The following is a 17,572-nucleotide window of genomic DNA, read 5'->3' on the forward strand; positions in this document are numbered from 1 at the left end:
TGTTGATTATCTGCTGCTTTAGGAAAGACAGTAGATTGTATAGTTATCTCCCAGTGGTGGGTATGACCCTAAAACTATACAACCTACTACCTCATCCCACAGTGCAGGCATCTTCAGAGCTGGGGCAGGATTGCTGCTTCAGTCAAGACAAGTCAGGCTAGCTGCAGACAGCATTTTTAATACTCACCATAGAAAAAGCCTTCCCCTTACTCCCCCTAGTCACAGAAGGAAGTTATTTTAAAAATAAGGTTTCCTAATTTCAAAATTTTACCAATTGCCTGGGTCTTAAGTAAGCAAGCTGTAGCAGTCATAGCAACTACAGTCATTAAACTTCTGCTGAATTACCAACCATGTTCCACAGGTGTCACTTCTCACCTGAAATCAGAAGAAAGTCTATCAGAAACACTGTAGGTAGACATACATTTCTTCCTCTTTAGAACTTAAAAATAATGCAATCTAGGACCACAGCTATGTGACTGATGTATACGGATCAGGATGAGGCCCTAACATTTGTAAACCTGATTTAAAAATTTGCCCTAATATTTGCAAACCTGATTAAAAAATATTATTACATAGAGTGACCTTTTCACCTATTGCACCAATAACTAAAAAAAAAAAAAAAAAAAGTCATGCACTGTCTAAAGTACTGCTTGGAGCTTTTTCTGCTAGTCTTAAATTATATTACGCCTTGTGCACAGGAATTCTTTTCTTAGAAACAAAACTCAATAAGATTATGGGCTCTAGCCTGACATTTAGTTGTTAAACTGCGTTACCAAAAGGCCACTGAAAAGACATGTTTTCCCATCAGAAAGAAGTCTGAGTTTCTCTAACTGCCCCTGATGTAACTTTAAAGCCAATTTCCACATTAACACAGCTCAACATCATCTTTGAATACTGAAATGAAAACACTTGCCAGACAGACGTGTGACTCAGAATTCCCTTTGTAGCAAGGACAGCTTGAGAACAGGGCTGGAAAGGAAAATGATTGTTTGTCCAGGTAGTTTATACAATAGCTGAAAACGTTTAGAGAAAAGCAGTTTTTAAAACATTAAATACATTTTACTAGTACTTGATCCCAGTTGCAGCCTGCTGTTTTCAGCCCACTCTCCAAACAAAGCCTGCACAGAACAAGAGCACCCTCATGCCCGCTGGTGTCCTTGCCAAGCACACAGCGCGTGATCCCGTGCACTCACACAAAGGGATGACGTTATTCCTTGGACAGACACAAAATCAAATTACTTTCCAGCCCCCTCAGTGCCTTACTACAGAATCCTTTATACAAATAGTGATGACAAATTTGGGTGAATCAACCTTAAAATCTCACTTGTAACTGGTATAAATCCCATTATGTGCTTTTGCTAACTTACACATCTACCAGAAAATAAACTTCAGCTTGGACACAAGTACTTGGTCCTGATGCCCAAAGCAGGAATAAATCAGAACAGCTCTGGGCCAGATTCAAACCTTTACAGAGCACTAGCTCCCATCACACTCAGTTCTGGCAGAGCTGACATTCGGCAGGGAAGCTGACATTGCTTTCAGCTCTCTGCTCCTGCATCCCAGCCTTGAGCAGCTGAGCAGAATCTGTGTGAATTCCCATTCTTCATGGGGAGAGGCGGCCTGGCCTGGAGCTGAGCTGCATAGCACCAACTCTGCACCTTCAGTTGAACAGTGACCCCAGGAAGTTAATGAAGTCCCACGTTCAGTGTCTGAAGCTGATAGCTCTGCGATGTACTGAAAATGTTTGAAGCACATTGAAAACCTGGACGGGTATTACACACCTGTTTAAATTTTACAAAATGTAAGGCAATGCTTTTCCATTTCTTTTTAAAATTAAGCCTGAAAGACATAAGGATTACAATAAACCTAGAAATAGATCTGTTTCATTTCTCCACCTTTAGACAAAGCTTAGCTGCAAACCTAACCAACCTGACATGTATCAAACAACTTTTATTCTTAGTATTCTGCTTTACATTAATCCTGCATTTTGGGGCATTTTTAACTTGTGGATTATTTCTAAGAGTCCTTCCAAGCTGCATCACCTAGGTTGCTATGTTTCTGGACAGGTGAGATCTGCCAGGTCCCCTTGGGGACCTGCTGTGGGCTGCTTCTCTCACACCATGCATCAGGGGGTTCTGGCACTCCCAGCAGCAGGGAAGCCTGACAAATCATCCTGCTGGCACAGTCTCTACTGAGCTGGTGTGTTCTCATCCCCAGTGAATCCAGAGCTGCAGAAGCTCCCTCCTGCTGATGTCACCATGCTGCTGATGTCACAGCCAGTGCAGCACAGGAGTTCAGGGTCATGCACCTGCACGTTCACTCTTTCAGCACAACACATTGTGAGAGACAAGCTTTAACACAATCCCCAAGTAATCTGCTTTCCCTGTTAAAAAAGCCAGGCTCCCAAGGGCTGCTTTTCCTTCCAGCATGTGTTTAAAATCCCCAGAGCAGTGCAAGGAGACAAACTGACTCCAACTGTGGAGCTGGACAATCTCAGCAGCCCCAGGTGCCAAGGCTGCAGCTCTGGCTGCACAGCTCCTACCACACGATGGAGCTCCCGGGTTTACACCAGCTCCAACACCAATTCCTCAGTTTTACCCCTGCATTCCAGCAGCACTCCCTGCACTGAAGCCACACTTCCTGAATCCCAGGAGCTTGCTGAGTGACCGTGTACTGACTTCTCCAGCTGTGCCAAGCATCCCAAGTGACTGATGCAGGCTCCTGCCTCAGATGTGCTTATTCCAAAGGGTTTATGTGTGACTGGAGTGCACAACAGGAAGAAAGGGAGCAGCACAATTAATATAATACAATATATAATAATTAATAAATATAATGAATATAAACTTAATGATTCCTGATACCACTTCTCTCACTCCACTCACCCACCCCTGCACTGCCTCTTGTCACATGCAACAGGCACATCTCAGCCCCTCTTCCCAGAACAAGCTCAGGAAAATCAGATGGTGACTGACACAAAAGTTTCAGCATAAACTAAAAACGTTTCCTGTTGCATATTCAGTTTTGGATTGTACCTTCCTTTGTCTTAATAATATGCTATTCTGAAGGTAACATCTCATAGCTGAAACCCAGGCACCTCTTCTTCCCCTAGTCAGACCCAAAATTGAAACATTTAATACTTCCTTTTGCACCTGCTAGCCCACTGAGCAGCAATACACTGGAGCAAGAGTAAATCATACCAGAAAGCTGCTCTGAACTGGGAAATTGTCCTGAGGAGAAAAGGAGAACTAGTTCCAGCACATAAAAATGCACAGATGTGCTCTTGGGCAGCACCACAGTCCACACACACAGACAAGAATACGTGTCCACAATGGTATTTTTTGGAATTTTTTACACAACATTAAGACTAATAGGAATGACTACTACCAAAAATGCCTTTATCTACTGCCTCAATTGGAAATTTTTTTTTTTTCAAAATTTTTTTTTCAAAAATCTCTACCCCACTTGCATTTAATTAATACAGAGCACTCTGGCTTTAAGTAATTATCACAAAATATTACTGTTGTGCTACATTTTCAATTAGTGTGCTTGGTTTCAATTTATTTTTCTAACCATGTAATTATAGATGGAATATAAATATCCATAAACCGTGGCCTGAGAGAAACAGGAAGTCACCACTGCCCGCTCAAGCACAGAGTGAAGTCCATCTCCTGTGGAAAAGTAAAGTCTGTGAGCACAATTAATGATTTCTGCTATGAACACAGAACACAAATCCTGGCATCTCTCCCTATACACACGTGATTTTACAGCAATAGTACTAAACTCTCTGCATCCAAGTGGTGCATGTGCTACAGCACTGCACAGTGCTGCTGGAAACCTCAGGAAGGCCTGAGAATGATGACACCAAAATAGTCACATTTTCTACTCCTCTTTGAGTACTCCTCTCTCAGAACACAGAGAGGGAGATCTTTATAAATAAATGAATGTACACTTCAGCCTCAAACATTATGAAGGCCTCAGTGCCCTTCTCAAAGGAAAGCATTAGTTTGGTTATCTGGCCCTGCTTCAAACATAAATGTGTGTGTTTGTGTATATATACACATATATATATGAAATACACAACTGTGTATTTATTCACTAGATTTATGTCTCCTAGAACATGCTAGGAGCAAGTAGTTTTTTTTTCTGAAAAAAGTTCACATATGATAACAATTACACAAATTCAGCAAGTAAGTTAGTGCACAAAAATATTTCAAGATTGCTGTGTTACGTTATTAACTGGCAATATAAACAGACATCTATTACCCTCTCTAATTCCTGGGAGCCTTTCACTATTTGCAAATGAACCGATGTTTTCCACCACTAAAAACAGAGGAAAATACAGAAGACATTTATCAAAAGGAAAGTGAAGTAAGGATACAGCTCATTGCAGCACGAAAACAAAGCAAGTGAACTCATGTTTCATCTAAACTTCCTTTTGACTAAGGAAGTACTAAATCTCCAGTATTAGTATGCAAAATCATTTCCTAGCATGACCTATGTGATTTGAGGTTTCACATAAGATACACAGAGTACAACCTGGGAAAAAAGTCAGTGAAAAAAAATCACAGCCAGCAATCTTCTATTAAAAATACCACAATACAGTTATTTTCTAGGTCCCTCTTCATGAAGTTAACTATCATAGGGCAAAAAACCATTCAAAACCATCACTGCATGTAGACTGCAGCAAGTTTCAACCACCACTGCAAAAAACTTCTTGGGAATTCAGACTATTTAACACCTGAGTGTTGCCGTGAACCAAACTGGTCAAATTTGACAACAGAAGCCACAGCAGCAAATAACTATTTGGTGAGGCTCCTGGCAGCTGGGGATGTTTGAAGATGCCCTACTTCTTAAATACTATTTAAGTTATTGCTTTTGAAGGGACAGATTGATTTTCTCAAAAATTCTGTGATGGATTCAATTTGCCCCACTGCTGCTACTGAGCATTTTTCCTGCGTACAATTTGAATGGGAGCAATTTTTCCCTGCCAATTCAGCACTTCAGTCACAAAACTGCCTGTGCAGAGCAGTACAGCTAGCGAGCAGTACCAACAAGGTGGGACAGGCACATCACTAAACAAGGATTATCCCAACCTTGACCATCAGGTTGAGTTTTCACTCCTGAAATAAATCACAGAATTGTTAAGGTTGGAAGGGACCTCTGGAAGTCATCCAGTCCAACCCCCTGCCAAGGCAGGGTCACTCAGAGCAGGTGACACAGGAATACATCCAAGTAGGTTTGGAATGTGTCTCCAGAGAGGAGTCTGGAGAGGTGTCCACGCCCTCCTTGGGCAGCCTCTTTCAGTGTTCTGCCACTGTCATGGGAAGTTGTAACGTAAAATTATAAAAACACTATTTGATGGGATAACACTTTTATCTAAAACTGACTGAGCCATGCTAGAATAAAGTCACCAGCAGCAGCTGTGGCATGCCAGGGCCGGAGCCTGCTCTGTGCCACCGCCAGCCCTGCAAGGGAACCACATGTGCTGATTCCTGAGGTGGCCCGGGGGCTGAGCTGCTCATGCCAAAGGCAAGAGCCACTCCTGCAACGTCCAGAGGCCAGCCAGAGCTCTGGACAGAAACTGCAGGTACGTGTTACACCAGGACACCTCTGCTGCACCGGGGAGCTGCTGCTCAGCTGTGCAGCCAGCCCCGCGCACGCCGTGACCGGCTCTGGCTGCGATGTGCCTGTGTCACCCACACGCTGTCGGGCAGGGCCGCAGCGGCCCCAGTGCCAGCGCTGCCGACCCCCTCCCAGCACAAGCCGCTCGTGAGGAACCGGCGGGAGCTGCCGGGGGCGATAGACCCGGGAAGGCGCAGCCCCACACCAGGTAATGGTGCTCGCTACAAACGACAGCCCCGAGCAGCCTCCGTGCCCCCTGACAGGGGCTGGGCCGCCAAGGCACTCCCACCTACTTCCTGAGGGGTTTTCTTCACCTTTCGCCCCTCGGTCCGAGCTCTGCCCCCGCTGCCGCCCTCTCGGTGCCCGGGCAGGGCTGAGCCCCCCCCCCACCCCAGCCCCGGTACCAGGGCGGCTCCCCCGGCTAAGGTCCCCCGGCCCCGGCAGTGACGTACCTGGCGCCGGCGGTTCCCGGGGGCGGCACTTCCGGACCTTCCAGTGAGCCTGGAGGAAAGCGAGGGAGAACGAGGGGAAAAGGCATCGATAAGGGGAATAAGGACAATGAACCGGGCCCGCGGCAAAGGCGGCGGAGAGGCCGGGCCGAGGCCCCGCACCCGCCCGTACGGGCCCTTCGGCTCAGTCCCGCCGCCTCCACCCTCCCCCCGGCGCGCCCCGACCCCGCGGCCGCTCCCGTGCGCCCCGGCCGCCGCCCGTCCCCGCCGTCCCGGTACTTGCGGGACCCGGATGAAGTCGCGGCCGCTGCGGCCGCCGCTCCCGCGGCACCACGGGAAGGGCGCCGCGCCCCACCCGCCGCAGCCGCCGGCCGCCCATCCATCACCCAGCGCCTCCCGCGCCCATTGGCTCTGAGGCCGCGCGGTCCCGCCCACACGCGGGAATGTAGCCCTTCATTGGTCAGCTATTAGCAGGACTCCGCCCCCCTCCGCCATTTATTTCGGGCGCGTTCCACAGCGGTCCCGTAATGGCGCCCCCGGCGGCCGCAGGCCGCGCCCGCCTTTCCCCGCCTCCACCTCGGCCCGGCCCGGCCCTGCCCTGCCGGGCATAGGGCCCCGCGGCCAAGCCCGGCCCTGCCCAGCCCTTCACTGCCCTTCACTGCTGGGAGTGAACCGCCCTGCGCCTGTCTGCCCCGCGGCCCGGCCTGCGCCCCTCGGGCGTTGGGTGCGGCATTAGCACCATTACAGGGCTCAGGAATTTTTGCCTCCCCGTGGCCCACCGCACAGAATCGTGGAATCATCAGGGGTGAAAAAGCCCTTTAATGTCACCCAGCACTGACTGTTTGACCCCTAAAGCACCCATCGCCGCACCCAGACACCTTTGGCACACCTCCAGGGATGGTGACTCCACCACTGCGCTGAGCAGCCCCTCCAAAGCCCGACCACCTGAACAGTGAAAACATTTTACCAATATCTAATCTGAATCTCCTGTCTCAAGTCAAGGCCATTTCCTGTGATGCTCTCACTGCAGGCACACCACCACCTCACTAGTGAAACAGATTTTTGGAGTTAAGTTAACAAAATTAATTAAGCATTTATAATGTAGCTTGTAGAGCTATGTATTGGATTTTAACCTTTTACTTAAAAAACCTCTGCCTGGTACAAAGGGCATAGGAAAATGCAAATTTCTGAAGCTTCTTGCATAAAGAACAATACCAGAAGAGCCAAAGAACCCAGATAAAGAAGCCCCTCTCTCTCCAAGCCTATCAAGACTGACAGATGTACTCAGATAAGCACCAAAGGACCAAAAGTGCACGCACAGAGAGGAAAAGTTCAAAAGTTCAGCCATGAAGAAGACCACAATCTTCAGCCTCAGGACCACCGAGAGACCCGTGCGACCACCACAGCAAACTACGCGTGCCCAAAAGGGCGTGGACTTATTTAGCATGAGAGGCGAGGACAGGCGGGGCCAGGTGTTGAATATGCATGAAAAAGTTGTGTAATGTATTGCATATGGAACGTCTTTGAGAATAAAAGTGTGGGTCAGACTGAGGCTCGGGGCACAAGTTTTGGAGAGCTATCTCACTTGTGCCGGGCGCTGACATACACACCCACCTCATAACTACCCCAGGTTGTGGAGTCTATTTATTTATTCCGCATATCGCTTCACTAGGGTCCAAATAACCTTTTCTGATTGTACTCCTGATTGATTTTTGTAACGTTTGGGGATGCACAGGGTCTGCAGGGAGCATCAGAGCCTTTCAGAGGAAAAGTGGTCCTTCAGCTCCTTAGTCTGTCTGCAATATCACACTCATCAGGACTCATACAAGTTCAGGAAGAGAAATGCTATGTTTAAAATTGAACTTCAAACATAGCATTCATTTTCCATGTCTCTTAATTTTCACAAGATTTTTGGGATAGGTCTTGATTCTAATAAATAAAAGTATTGGCTATAATACGCAATATAATGTTTATAATTATATATAACTCTATATATAATGATATTCAGTGTCAAATATTGAAGTAAACAAAACTGTGTGAATGCACAATGTATTCTTGTCAGAAGTTTTTCTTTTGAGAAATTTTTTAAATAATGAAACTTGTCAGTTCTTAACAACATTTTTAAAGTTTATAGAGTTGGAAATATGATGGTTTTGTGTGTCTGGTGTCCTGCTTCACTTCAAAAATAGTAATTTTTATCCCAGATTCAGAAAGAGAACGTGTGCCTTGGTGGTGGTCATGAGAGCAATGAACAGATTAATCAACGACCCAGCTACTAACTGGGTAAGGCAGATGCTTTGCATGTTGAACAAACTAAATCATGATGCCTTAACAGCTAAAATGCAGTTTTTAATCTCGTGGAGATAAAACTTTATGAAGTAAATCCGCTTGGCTGCTGTACTGCGTGTTATCTGTAATGTCGAATGTATTTTGCCTGTTTTTCTGAGCGCAGGGTGAGGAGCTGCGCGGAGCCGCGGGCGCAGCGAGCAGCGCTCGGTGGCGGCTGCACTTCCCCTGGAGCTCACGAGATGGGGCAGGAGCACCCGAACGAGCCCGGCCGGCAGCGCTCCGAGCTCTGCGGTACCGCCCGCGGCCGTGCTCGCTCGGACACCGCTCGGAACCTCGCTGGCTCACCGGCACAATTGACCAGAAGTAATTATCGCAGGGTATTTGCCAGGAGTACTGCTCGGAAAAGGGCAGATGTGTCTCCTTTCGGTCATAACTTTGGAATAAACGTCTGTATCTTAATGTTATTTTTTATTATAATAACTTTGATATGTAAGGACTTGTGAGGTATTGATCAACAGCTATGATTTCTAATAAATACATTTTTTTACTTAGTAGGGAGCGAGCACTTATAGGATAGAAAGTGTGCAGATTTCTAAAATGAAAAGAGATAGAGAAAAATTCATAGCATGCTCTTTAAAGATTTGGGATGACTGTCTGTTCTCCTGGGTACAGATTTCTTCAAGCTCAAATTTACATCTCTCCAGTGAGCCTTCAATTAGACTATTTGATAACAAGCTAACAGGTTCCTTCATCCCTCAACTAAATGATCTGCAAAGTAAATAATAAGTAAAATAGTTTGAGTGATGCAGGAACACCTTATTTCTCTGATAATTCAGTGTAATGTAGAAAAACACTTCACTGTAAGGCTTGAGTAGTTATCAAGACAGTACTATTTGGGTGCTGCTTTTAGCCGGGGGTATAGAAACATGTAAGTCATTCCTCATCTATTTTTAAATACATCATGTGATGTACAGCAGCTAGGAAATTAGAGTGAATGGATTAATGACTGAAAGAAAACCAGTAACTGGACAGGTTTAATCATGAACAGCTGGATGAGGCTGCCTGTGTCCACACACACTGATCAGACATTGCTTTTGGGGATGACAAGGCCTAGTTGTCGTGTCAGTCATGCCCCAAAACCCAGCACTGAGCACAGTGTTGTATGGCAGGGCTGGTGCTGCCTGCAATAGTGGGAATCACCAATGTGAGTTGAATTTTGGACTTGACAATGCTATTGCATGTAGAACCATGAAATGTCTCATTTGTCCAAAGCTGTATAATGCAGCTCTTGTTAAAAAAAAAAAAAAAAACAAAAAAAAAAAAAAAAAAAAAAAACCCCCGAAGATTGAAAGATTGGATGCAGCTGCCTGGCAGGACATGCTCTCCTCACTGGGAGGGTACCTCTTGAGATCCATCCCACACAATCCTGCCCCAGCCTGAAGGTCACAGCAGGCTCTGGGGTCACAGCAGGCTGAGGTCACAGCAGGTTCTGAGGTCACAGAGGTGCCAGAGCCCCGTGGCTGCACAGCACACAAAGGACCGAGCAGTCAGTCCTTGAGCACAACTGTTGCGGCAGCAGCGGCGGTGGCAGCAGTGGTGCTGACATTGGGACAGCGGTGTCAGGACAGCGGTGGCAGCAAGAGCTGCGGGACTGGCAGAGGGCAAGGCACCATGGCCCTTGCTCTACGCCTCTTCCTCCCGCTCCTCCTGGCCGTGGCCCTGCCTGCCAGGGCTGCCCAGGCTGCTCCGTTGCAAGTGCGGGGAGCAGGTGAGCCGGCAGCCTGGCTCCCCTTTCCCGGGACAGCGCTCCCTGCTTGCCAGGAAGTGCTGGGGGATGGTTTTCCCCTGGGCTTTAGGGAGGGTTTCCACTGTGGGAGGGAGAGAGTCCCCAGGAGTCTGGGGCTGCTCCACCCATGTTGCACAGGGCCTGCAAAGAGTGTGGAGAGTGACCAGGAGCCAGCCCAGAGCTGCCCAGGCCCCTGTGCAGCTTTGGCCATGTCCTTTCACATCTGGCTGCCACAGCCTTACCCGACCCCCTTGCAGTGCCCAGCTCCCAGAGGCAGAAGGGGATCCCAGCACACCATGAATTACAGAATCACAGAATGACTGGGTTGGAAGAGACCTTCAAGATCATCAGGTCAAACCCAGCCCTAACACCTCAGCTACACAATGGGATGGAGTGCCACTTCCAGTCTGTTTTAATACACATCCTGGGATGGTGACTCCACCACCTCCATGGGCAAACCACTCCAGTACTTTATCACACTTTCTGTAAAAAACTTTTTCCTAATATCCAACGTATATTTCCCTTGGCACAGCTTAATACTCTGTCCTCTCATTCTGTCAGTTGCTGCCATGGAAATGGTTCTGATTTGTGCTCCCTTCTAGGTTGGATTGCTGGAAATGTTTTTCCAGCACCTTGGCTGGAAGAAAATTTGGATCCAGTGGGTCCTCCCACAGGTAAGATATCTATGTTCTTCCATAGAATAGTGATTGACAACATGGCAAGAAGCAGGTGACAGAAGCTTCTGTGGCTGTTGAGTTACAGGTGTGTCTGCAGAGTGGAATTTTCTAGCTCCTGGGCTGGATGCTGTGCACAAGCCCAGCGCCCATCGCAGGGGTGAGTAGTGTGTCCCTGCTGGCCCCACAGGCTGAGCACTGGTTTTGTGGCATGCATTCCTGGGAAATTGAACAACTTTCTCTTAAGGACCTCCAAAAGGAGAGACCCAAGCTAAAGGAGAAAATAAATCTCAGAAGCCTTCCGAAATTCTGGACCAGATGCTAAGTGATCTGGAGAGACGCCGTGGTGGGTGCATTTCCCTCAGCCTTCCCCTGGGACTCAGCAGCCGGGGGCGTTCCCTCCACATCTGGACACACCGTGCCCGGCACAGCGGGAAGGGATCCATGGCAGCCTGGCTGGCCCGCTGCTGCTTTCACGGCCTGCAGGGCTGTTTCCCAGCCTGGCCTGGCTGCAGAATCGCCCCAGCCTCTGAAGGAAGGCATTTGGCAGCAGCTGACAGGGAGCCCAAACTGCACCATGGGCCATGCACACCCTGAGATCCCCTGCAATTTCCCAGTCTCTGAACAGATCAGGAAAGGAAGCTGTTTGAAGGAGGGAGGGTTTTAGGGAGAAATCCCCAAAGCCCATCTGATTTCCTGAAGCCTATCCATGACTTCGGCAAGTATCGCCTCCGGAAGATGCCACCTTCTGGTTGAGGAACAGCCCCATCGGATCCAGCTGTGCCTCTTCCTTTCTACAGAAATGAAAGGAGAGCCTGTGCATAAGGAAGCATTTCCCAGAGGAAGCAGTGATTCTGTGCCAGCCCCTGCTGCAGGAAGGCAGGCGATGCCAGGCACAGTCACTGGAGGTAATTGCTGTGCCTCTGGGCCTGAGACCTGCTGAGGCTTGAGCTGCCCTCTCTGCTGCTTGGCAGTGCGGGCACAGCCCGGACAAGATCGGCACAGCCCAGAGGAATTATCCCGAGCAGGCTCAGGGCACTCGGGTACTGAGCAGTCCTGCTGGGGTCCCTCTGTGGGAGACACATCCCGAAACCTGGGAGAGACTGCACAGGGTGCCCATGGTGGGGAAAGTGCAGAGGGTGAGAGCAAGGCCCTGAGAGGGCCTGGCTATTTGCCCTTTGGCTTGGGGAGGTGTCCCAGCAGAAGGAGGGCAGGAGGGACAGAGGGAGGGAGGGACAGTTGTGGCACTGCCTGCTGCAGTCTTCCCCTGTTCTTTAGGGAGGATTTCCTCTGTGTGGGAGTGAGAGACTCCCATTGGGCCGTGGGCTGCTCCAGCTGCCCCTCCAGGGATGTTGCACAGGGCAGGGAAAGAGTGTGGAGAGTGACCAGGAGCCAGCCCAGAGTTCCCCAGGCCCCTGTGCAGCTTTGGCCATGTCCATTGACATCTGGCTCCCACAGCCTTACCCAACTGCCTTGCAGTGCCCATTTCTCAGAGGCAGAAGGGGATCCCAGCACACCATGGAAATGGTTCTGATCTGTGCTCCCTTCTAGATTGGGATCGTGACATGGATGATCTGGAAGTTCTGGCACATAACCATTTTAAGTCCTTGGAGGATGTTGGAGGTGAGTCTTCAGAGTGCCTTTCCTGACAGAGTAATCAGTGCCTATGTGGCAAGAGCTCACTCATGCTACATTTCCCTTTAACATAACTGCAGCGTTCAAGGAATCTGGAAAACTTGCCCTGCTCCCTTCTAGAACCCTGAGGGATCCCACAGGATCGCTGTCAGTGGGAGGAAGGAGCATTTGGCTGTCCATCTTCCACCCAGTGTGTCCTTCCGTGTGCTCTGTGCAGCCACGGAGAAGAGCAGAGAGGGAAGGGGCCTGGCCCAGGGCTGTGCCCCGGGGCTGAGCCTTTCACAGCTCCTTTGCCGGCCCGGGGAGCCTGAGCTGCTCCTGCTGCTGCTGCTGCCAAGGCCTGGCCCTGGCTGGGGCTGGGTTTAGAGCTGCTGGCCGCTCCAGGGAGTCCTTTCTGCCCCAACTGCCCAGCAAGGGGCTCCTTCCATCCCAGTGTGGGGCCGCCGCAGGCACGTGCTCCCCCTGCCCCTGCTCCTGAGTGGGAGGCAGAGCTGAGCGAGTGCCTTGGAGGCCACCAATCACCCAGGGGCACTCACTGCCACTCTGGCCTGAAGGAAAATCTTCAGCAGAGACACAGGAGCTGTTCTGTGCTGCCTTTCTTTGCAGATAACCCTGTTGGTGAAGGTGATGCAGATTCCCAACCCTTGTCCAGGACGGAGCCTCTGGGATCGAGGAATGATCCTCTGGGAGATGCTGAGGGTAGGTCAAGGCCTGTTCCCCTTGGAAAGCTGCCAGCTCAGACCCCAACGGTCAGTCCCTGGGAAACAGGAATCGTGCACCAACGCCCCTCCCGCTGCAGTTGCTCCTGGAGCTGGCCCTGAGTGCCCAGAGGCCCAAGGCACGGGAGCAGCCCCGAGAGGGAGCCCTGCTGCGAGCCCAGGGCCAGAGCCAGCCCCGGCTCCTGGCTGGGCAGGGGCTGCACTGGCTCCTGACAGGGCCTGACTCAGGGACAGATTTGGCCCGTGTCCGTCAAAGCAGCGACTGCCCAAGCAGCTGCGCTGGCCCCGGGCTCTCCTCCCGGTCTGCTGGGCTTTGTTGGGTGGCACAGCCTGTGCCAAGGGGCGGCAAGGTGCCTGCAGGCCCCAGCTCTGGGGGAAACAGAGAACGTCCTGGCCGTATGCACCCTGCTGCCAGCTCAGCAGTGCAGCACAGCGCAGGCTCACGCTCCCCGTTGCTCCCACAGATGCAGCCAGCACCACAGCACCTGTTCCAGATTCCCAGAAGGGCATCGGAAGGGGTTTCTGTCAGGAAACTTGCTGTTTGCTAACATTAATGTCCATCGTGGCTGGTGGAGAGCTTGTCTTCATGTTGTGCTGCGTTGGAATCTGGTATTGCTGGAGGAGAAAACAGTGAGTGTTTTGTTCATATTTTCCTCAAACAGTGTCTTTTGAAAGTCTAATGTAGACAGGAAAGGTTCCCAGAGAGGTTGCAGTGGAGTTGTGGCCAGTCTGTGGTTGCCCCAAGAACTCTGCTGAGGGTTCTGCTGCTGCTCAGTGCTTTCATTGGCCTCTTAATTGCTGGGCCTTGTCCTGGGGGGCCCGCTGGGGCTGCAGCCAGTGCTGGCTCCCACTGAGGCTGCCTGGCCAAGAGCAGCCCCAGGGGCACAGGGCAGAGGCCAGGCAAGGTGGGGAGGAGAAAGAGCAGGGACGAGATTGCCCTTGAAAGGCAGTCGCGCTCTGGGGCCCGCTCCTGGCCAGGGAGCCTGCCCAGAGCCGTCCCCTGCTCGCCAGGGCCTTGAGGGGCAGCTGTCCAGCTGGGCCAAGGTGTGCCAGCAGCTCCAGCCGGGCTGGGGAGCCTTGCCAGCTCTGGGCCCTGCTGTGCAGGAGGGTCCCAGTGTGCCACTGGCATCTGGTGGCCTCAGGCTCTCCTCTCTCCACAGGCACAGCCTTGAAGAAAAGCTGAAAGCTGGTGGCTGGTCCCGAGACCTCTACAGCTCAGAGAGAATTAGCAGCAGCTTGCAGTCTGACGAGTTTTTATTTGACCCTCCAAGCTCTGGGCTTCTTTGAGGCCACAGGCCCAGACCACCATCCAGGGCATAAGGTGAAAGCCCCAGGAAAGGACTTGGAAGTGGTCAACTGAACCCTGACTGAGAGATTCCCAAATGAGCTTTTCGGTTTCAATAAAGAGATGGAGCTGTCACCCCCGTGTCCGGGTGGTACCACCAGCAAAGCCCAGCCGGCACCAGCACTGGCTGAGCTCCATGCCCAGGAGCAGCCGTGGATGCCCACGGTGAGGGCAGGCAGGAGCCAGGCAGGGGCTGCTGTGAGCAGCGGCGGGGCCCCAAGGGGCTGGGGAAGCCCATGCTGAGCGTCCCTGGGCTGAGGGCACATTTCCTTCCGTGGGATCATCTGGGCCTGGAGCTCCTCCTGTGGCATGCCCAGGAAAAGAGGGAAGCCATCAAGAACATCTCCAGGGACACAGCCTGACCTGCAATGCCAGCAGGCAAAACAAAGCTCCTCCCTAATTAACACACACTTGATAGGACCTAATTGATGGGCCATCAGCAATCCAGGGTGCTGCACAGGGTCTGCTCCTCTGGGCGAGGGCCAGAAGGGAAGGGAAGGGCTGTGTGGCCTCGGGGCCTGATGGGGCTGATGAACAGCCCCAGAGGCACAACAAGCCAGCTGCAATCACACTTGATTTCCAGGTCAAAACACTTGGCCTAGCTGGCCTGGGCTTCCCCATAAGGCACGTGGGGGCTTTGGAGTCCCCCAAAGGGTGCACGAGGGACTAGGGTCCCTTGTGAGACACACAGGGATATTTTAGGTTCTCTCTGAGGCATGGAGGACTCTGGGGGTCCACTGTAAGTCATGCAAGGGATTTGGAATCCTGTGTGAGGCACGCAGGGGGCTTGGGATGTCTCCCACGGTGTGCAGGGTGCTGGGGGTCTCTGCTGGGGCCCGTGATGGGGTTTTGGGGTCTCATTTCAGATGTGGAGAGGGCTGCGGACTCTCATAAGCGTGCCGGTGCTTTGCGTCCCTCCTGCTGCAGGCAGTGGGGCTGGAGTCTCTTCTGAGGCACGCAGGGGCCGGAGCCCTCCCGGCTTCCCTGCTTGGCCCTCCCGGGCCCGTCCGGCTCGGGGCTGCCGCGGCCCAGGGGCAGCCGCCCTGCCGGGACGGCTGTGGCGAGGGGGCGAGGCGGAGCTGCCCCGCCGGGTCGCGCTGCACGGGCACGGCACGGGCGGTGCTGAGCGCCGGGCAGGCGGCACCCCGAGCCCAGGGGCCGCAGCCCCGGCCCTGCCTCCAGCGGAGCCGGGCACAGGCAGCCCCGCAGGCAGAGCGGCGGGACCGGGCACCGCTCAGCGCCCGAGGGGACGGAACCGATGCCACAGGAGCCTGGGGAGCCCTGAGCAGGGCCCTGGCGCTGCCCGCTCGGCTCTCCCGGGCCTGTGGCCATCCCAGGCACCAAGGGCTCGCTCTGTGTCGCGCTCTTCCCGCCCAGCGGGGCTCCGGCTGAGCGCCCGGCTCCTGCCACTGCCTTGGGAACGCTGAGGGGCATTCGGGGACGGAAGTGAACTTGCCACGGAGAGAATTCATAGGAGACTTGTTTAGGCCTCTTGCAGACTTGTTTAGGCCCTCTTTAAGTTGACAAACAACTTAAAATCCCAGGCTGAATCGTGTGCTTTAACGTGTGGGGATTCCTTGAAGACGCTTTGTAACTCCCCGTGGTGCCGGGCCGGGCCGTGTCCCAGCGAGCACCAACACCCAGGAGCTCCGATGCATGCAGCATGGCTGGCACCAGGGAAACGAGTCAACATCCCTACAGCTGCCCGCTCTGCCTGCAGGGCTGATGTAAATTAAGGGCCAGGAGACCAGCTCCTTTTAAAAGGCCTTTATTAGGTGATCAGCTCTGGGTGGGGGCCCGAGGGGTCGCGCACACCGTCGCTGCTCCCTTCGGCGATGCAGAGGAGGAGGTGAGCAGTTGTGCTTCACAGCAGAACTGGGGCTTCTGTCCTCGAGGGCGTGCCTAGGAAGACGATTAGTGACTCGTAGACTAGGGTCCTCATCTCGGTCTGACTACTTTTAGGTGGTGGTGACCTCCAGAACTCGATTGATGGCATGGGAGGACTCTTCCCACTAGGTCCAGTCACTTGGTTCCTCAAGTTTCCACGTTATTTTGGTGTTTTTAGGCCCTTTTGGTGGATTCTGTTCTGCTTCACCTCATTTGCATACTGCCGAGGTTGTTTCTGGCCGCCATTTTTGGGAGCAGCGAAGGCAATGCCCGAGGGACTGAATGAGGGTAACAATAAAGGGATTTAACAAGGGGTAACAGGGGGGTATTATGCAACACCAGTGAACATAGGGGAGCATATAACAACCGGGGGGGGTATTACAACAAGGGTACAGTTAGAAGGGACATGGGGAGACATATAGAAGCAGCAAACAGGGGGGGTGTATTACAACCAGGGCACAACTGGAATGAACAGGGAGAGACATCCACAGTGGGAGACATAACAAGGGGGGTACAATTGGAATGAACATGGGGGCACAACAAATATGTAACTTTTACTGAATTCATTCATAACCACTCCCCCCTCTATTTATTTGATCGGGCGGATGCCCACATCAATTTGCAGTCTCTGGTTCTTGGAAATAAAATTTCCTAAGTCTTTTGTATTGGTTATATATTTCTTTGGCATCTGCGTGTTTCTGGTCTTGGCTTTCCATCACCATGATCCTTGTTTGCTTTTTGTTAGCTGCCTCGGGAAGTTGGATACTAGCTTGCACAGTTGAGGTCAGGATTCGGACTAGACAGGGAAATAAGCAGGGTAAAAATAACAGTCCAGTTATTGCACAAATAGTAATAAATGCAGCCTTTTTCCACCATTTCCCTTTGAAAGACCAAAATTCATCCCACCAGTCACTGTCTATTAAGGGAGTCCATTCTTGATTCCCCACATAGGCCAATTTTCGGATTTCTTTAGAAATGTTTTTAATCACCTCACTTTTGTCATCAATCTCCAAGCAGCATTCAGAGGAATTGAATTTTCCACATATTCCTCCTTCATCAGCTAATAAGTAATCTACTGCCAATCTAATTTGATAGATTACTGTTCTGGTTTGGGACAATTGGTCACTTATGTGCTCAAATACTAGTGCTGTGTGATTGGATACTTT

The 17,572-nt window shown here is 51.4% G+C and overlaps 1 protein-coding gene across 2 annotated transcripts; it reads left to right on the plus strand.

The window, feature by feature from the left end:
* Positions 1-9,914: 9,914 nt before the first annotated feature.
* Positions 9,915-14,594, plus strand: LOC128794179 (uncharacterized). 2 transcript variants are annotated; one of them, XM_053953863.1, is made up of 9 exons: positions 9,915-10,128; positions 10,749-10,820; positions 10,909-10,980; positions 11,068-11,166; positions 11,621-11,728; positions 12,372-12,443; positions 13,062-13,154; positions 13,639-13,804; positions 14,335-14,594. In XM_053953863.1, the coding sequence occupies exons 1-9, from the start codon at positions 10,032-10,034 to the stop codon at positions 14,459-14,461; spliced, it is 906 nt and encodes a 301-aa protein (XP_053809838.1). In that variant the 5' UTR covers positions 9,915-10,031; the 3' UTR covers positions 14,462-14,594. The 2 variants fall into 2 exon arrangements, with proteins under 2 accessions (XP_053809838.1, XP_053809839.1); XM_053953864.1 differs by having other exon boundaries at positions 11,080-11,166.
* The last annotated feature ends 2,978 nt before the right edge of the window (positions 14,595-17,572 follow it).

The sequence above is a fragment of the Vidua chalybeata genome, chromosome 12 (assembly GCF_026979565.1).
Source record: "Vidua chalybeata isolate OUT-0048 chromosome 12, bVidCha1 merged haplotype, whole genome shotgun sequence".
Taxonomy (NCBI): domain Eukaryota; kingdom Metazoa; phylum Chordata; class Aves; order Passeriformes; family Viduidae; genus Vidua; species Vidua chalybeata.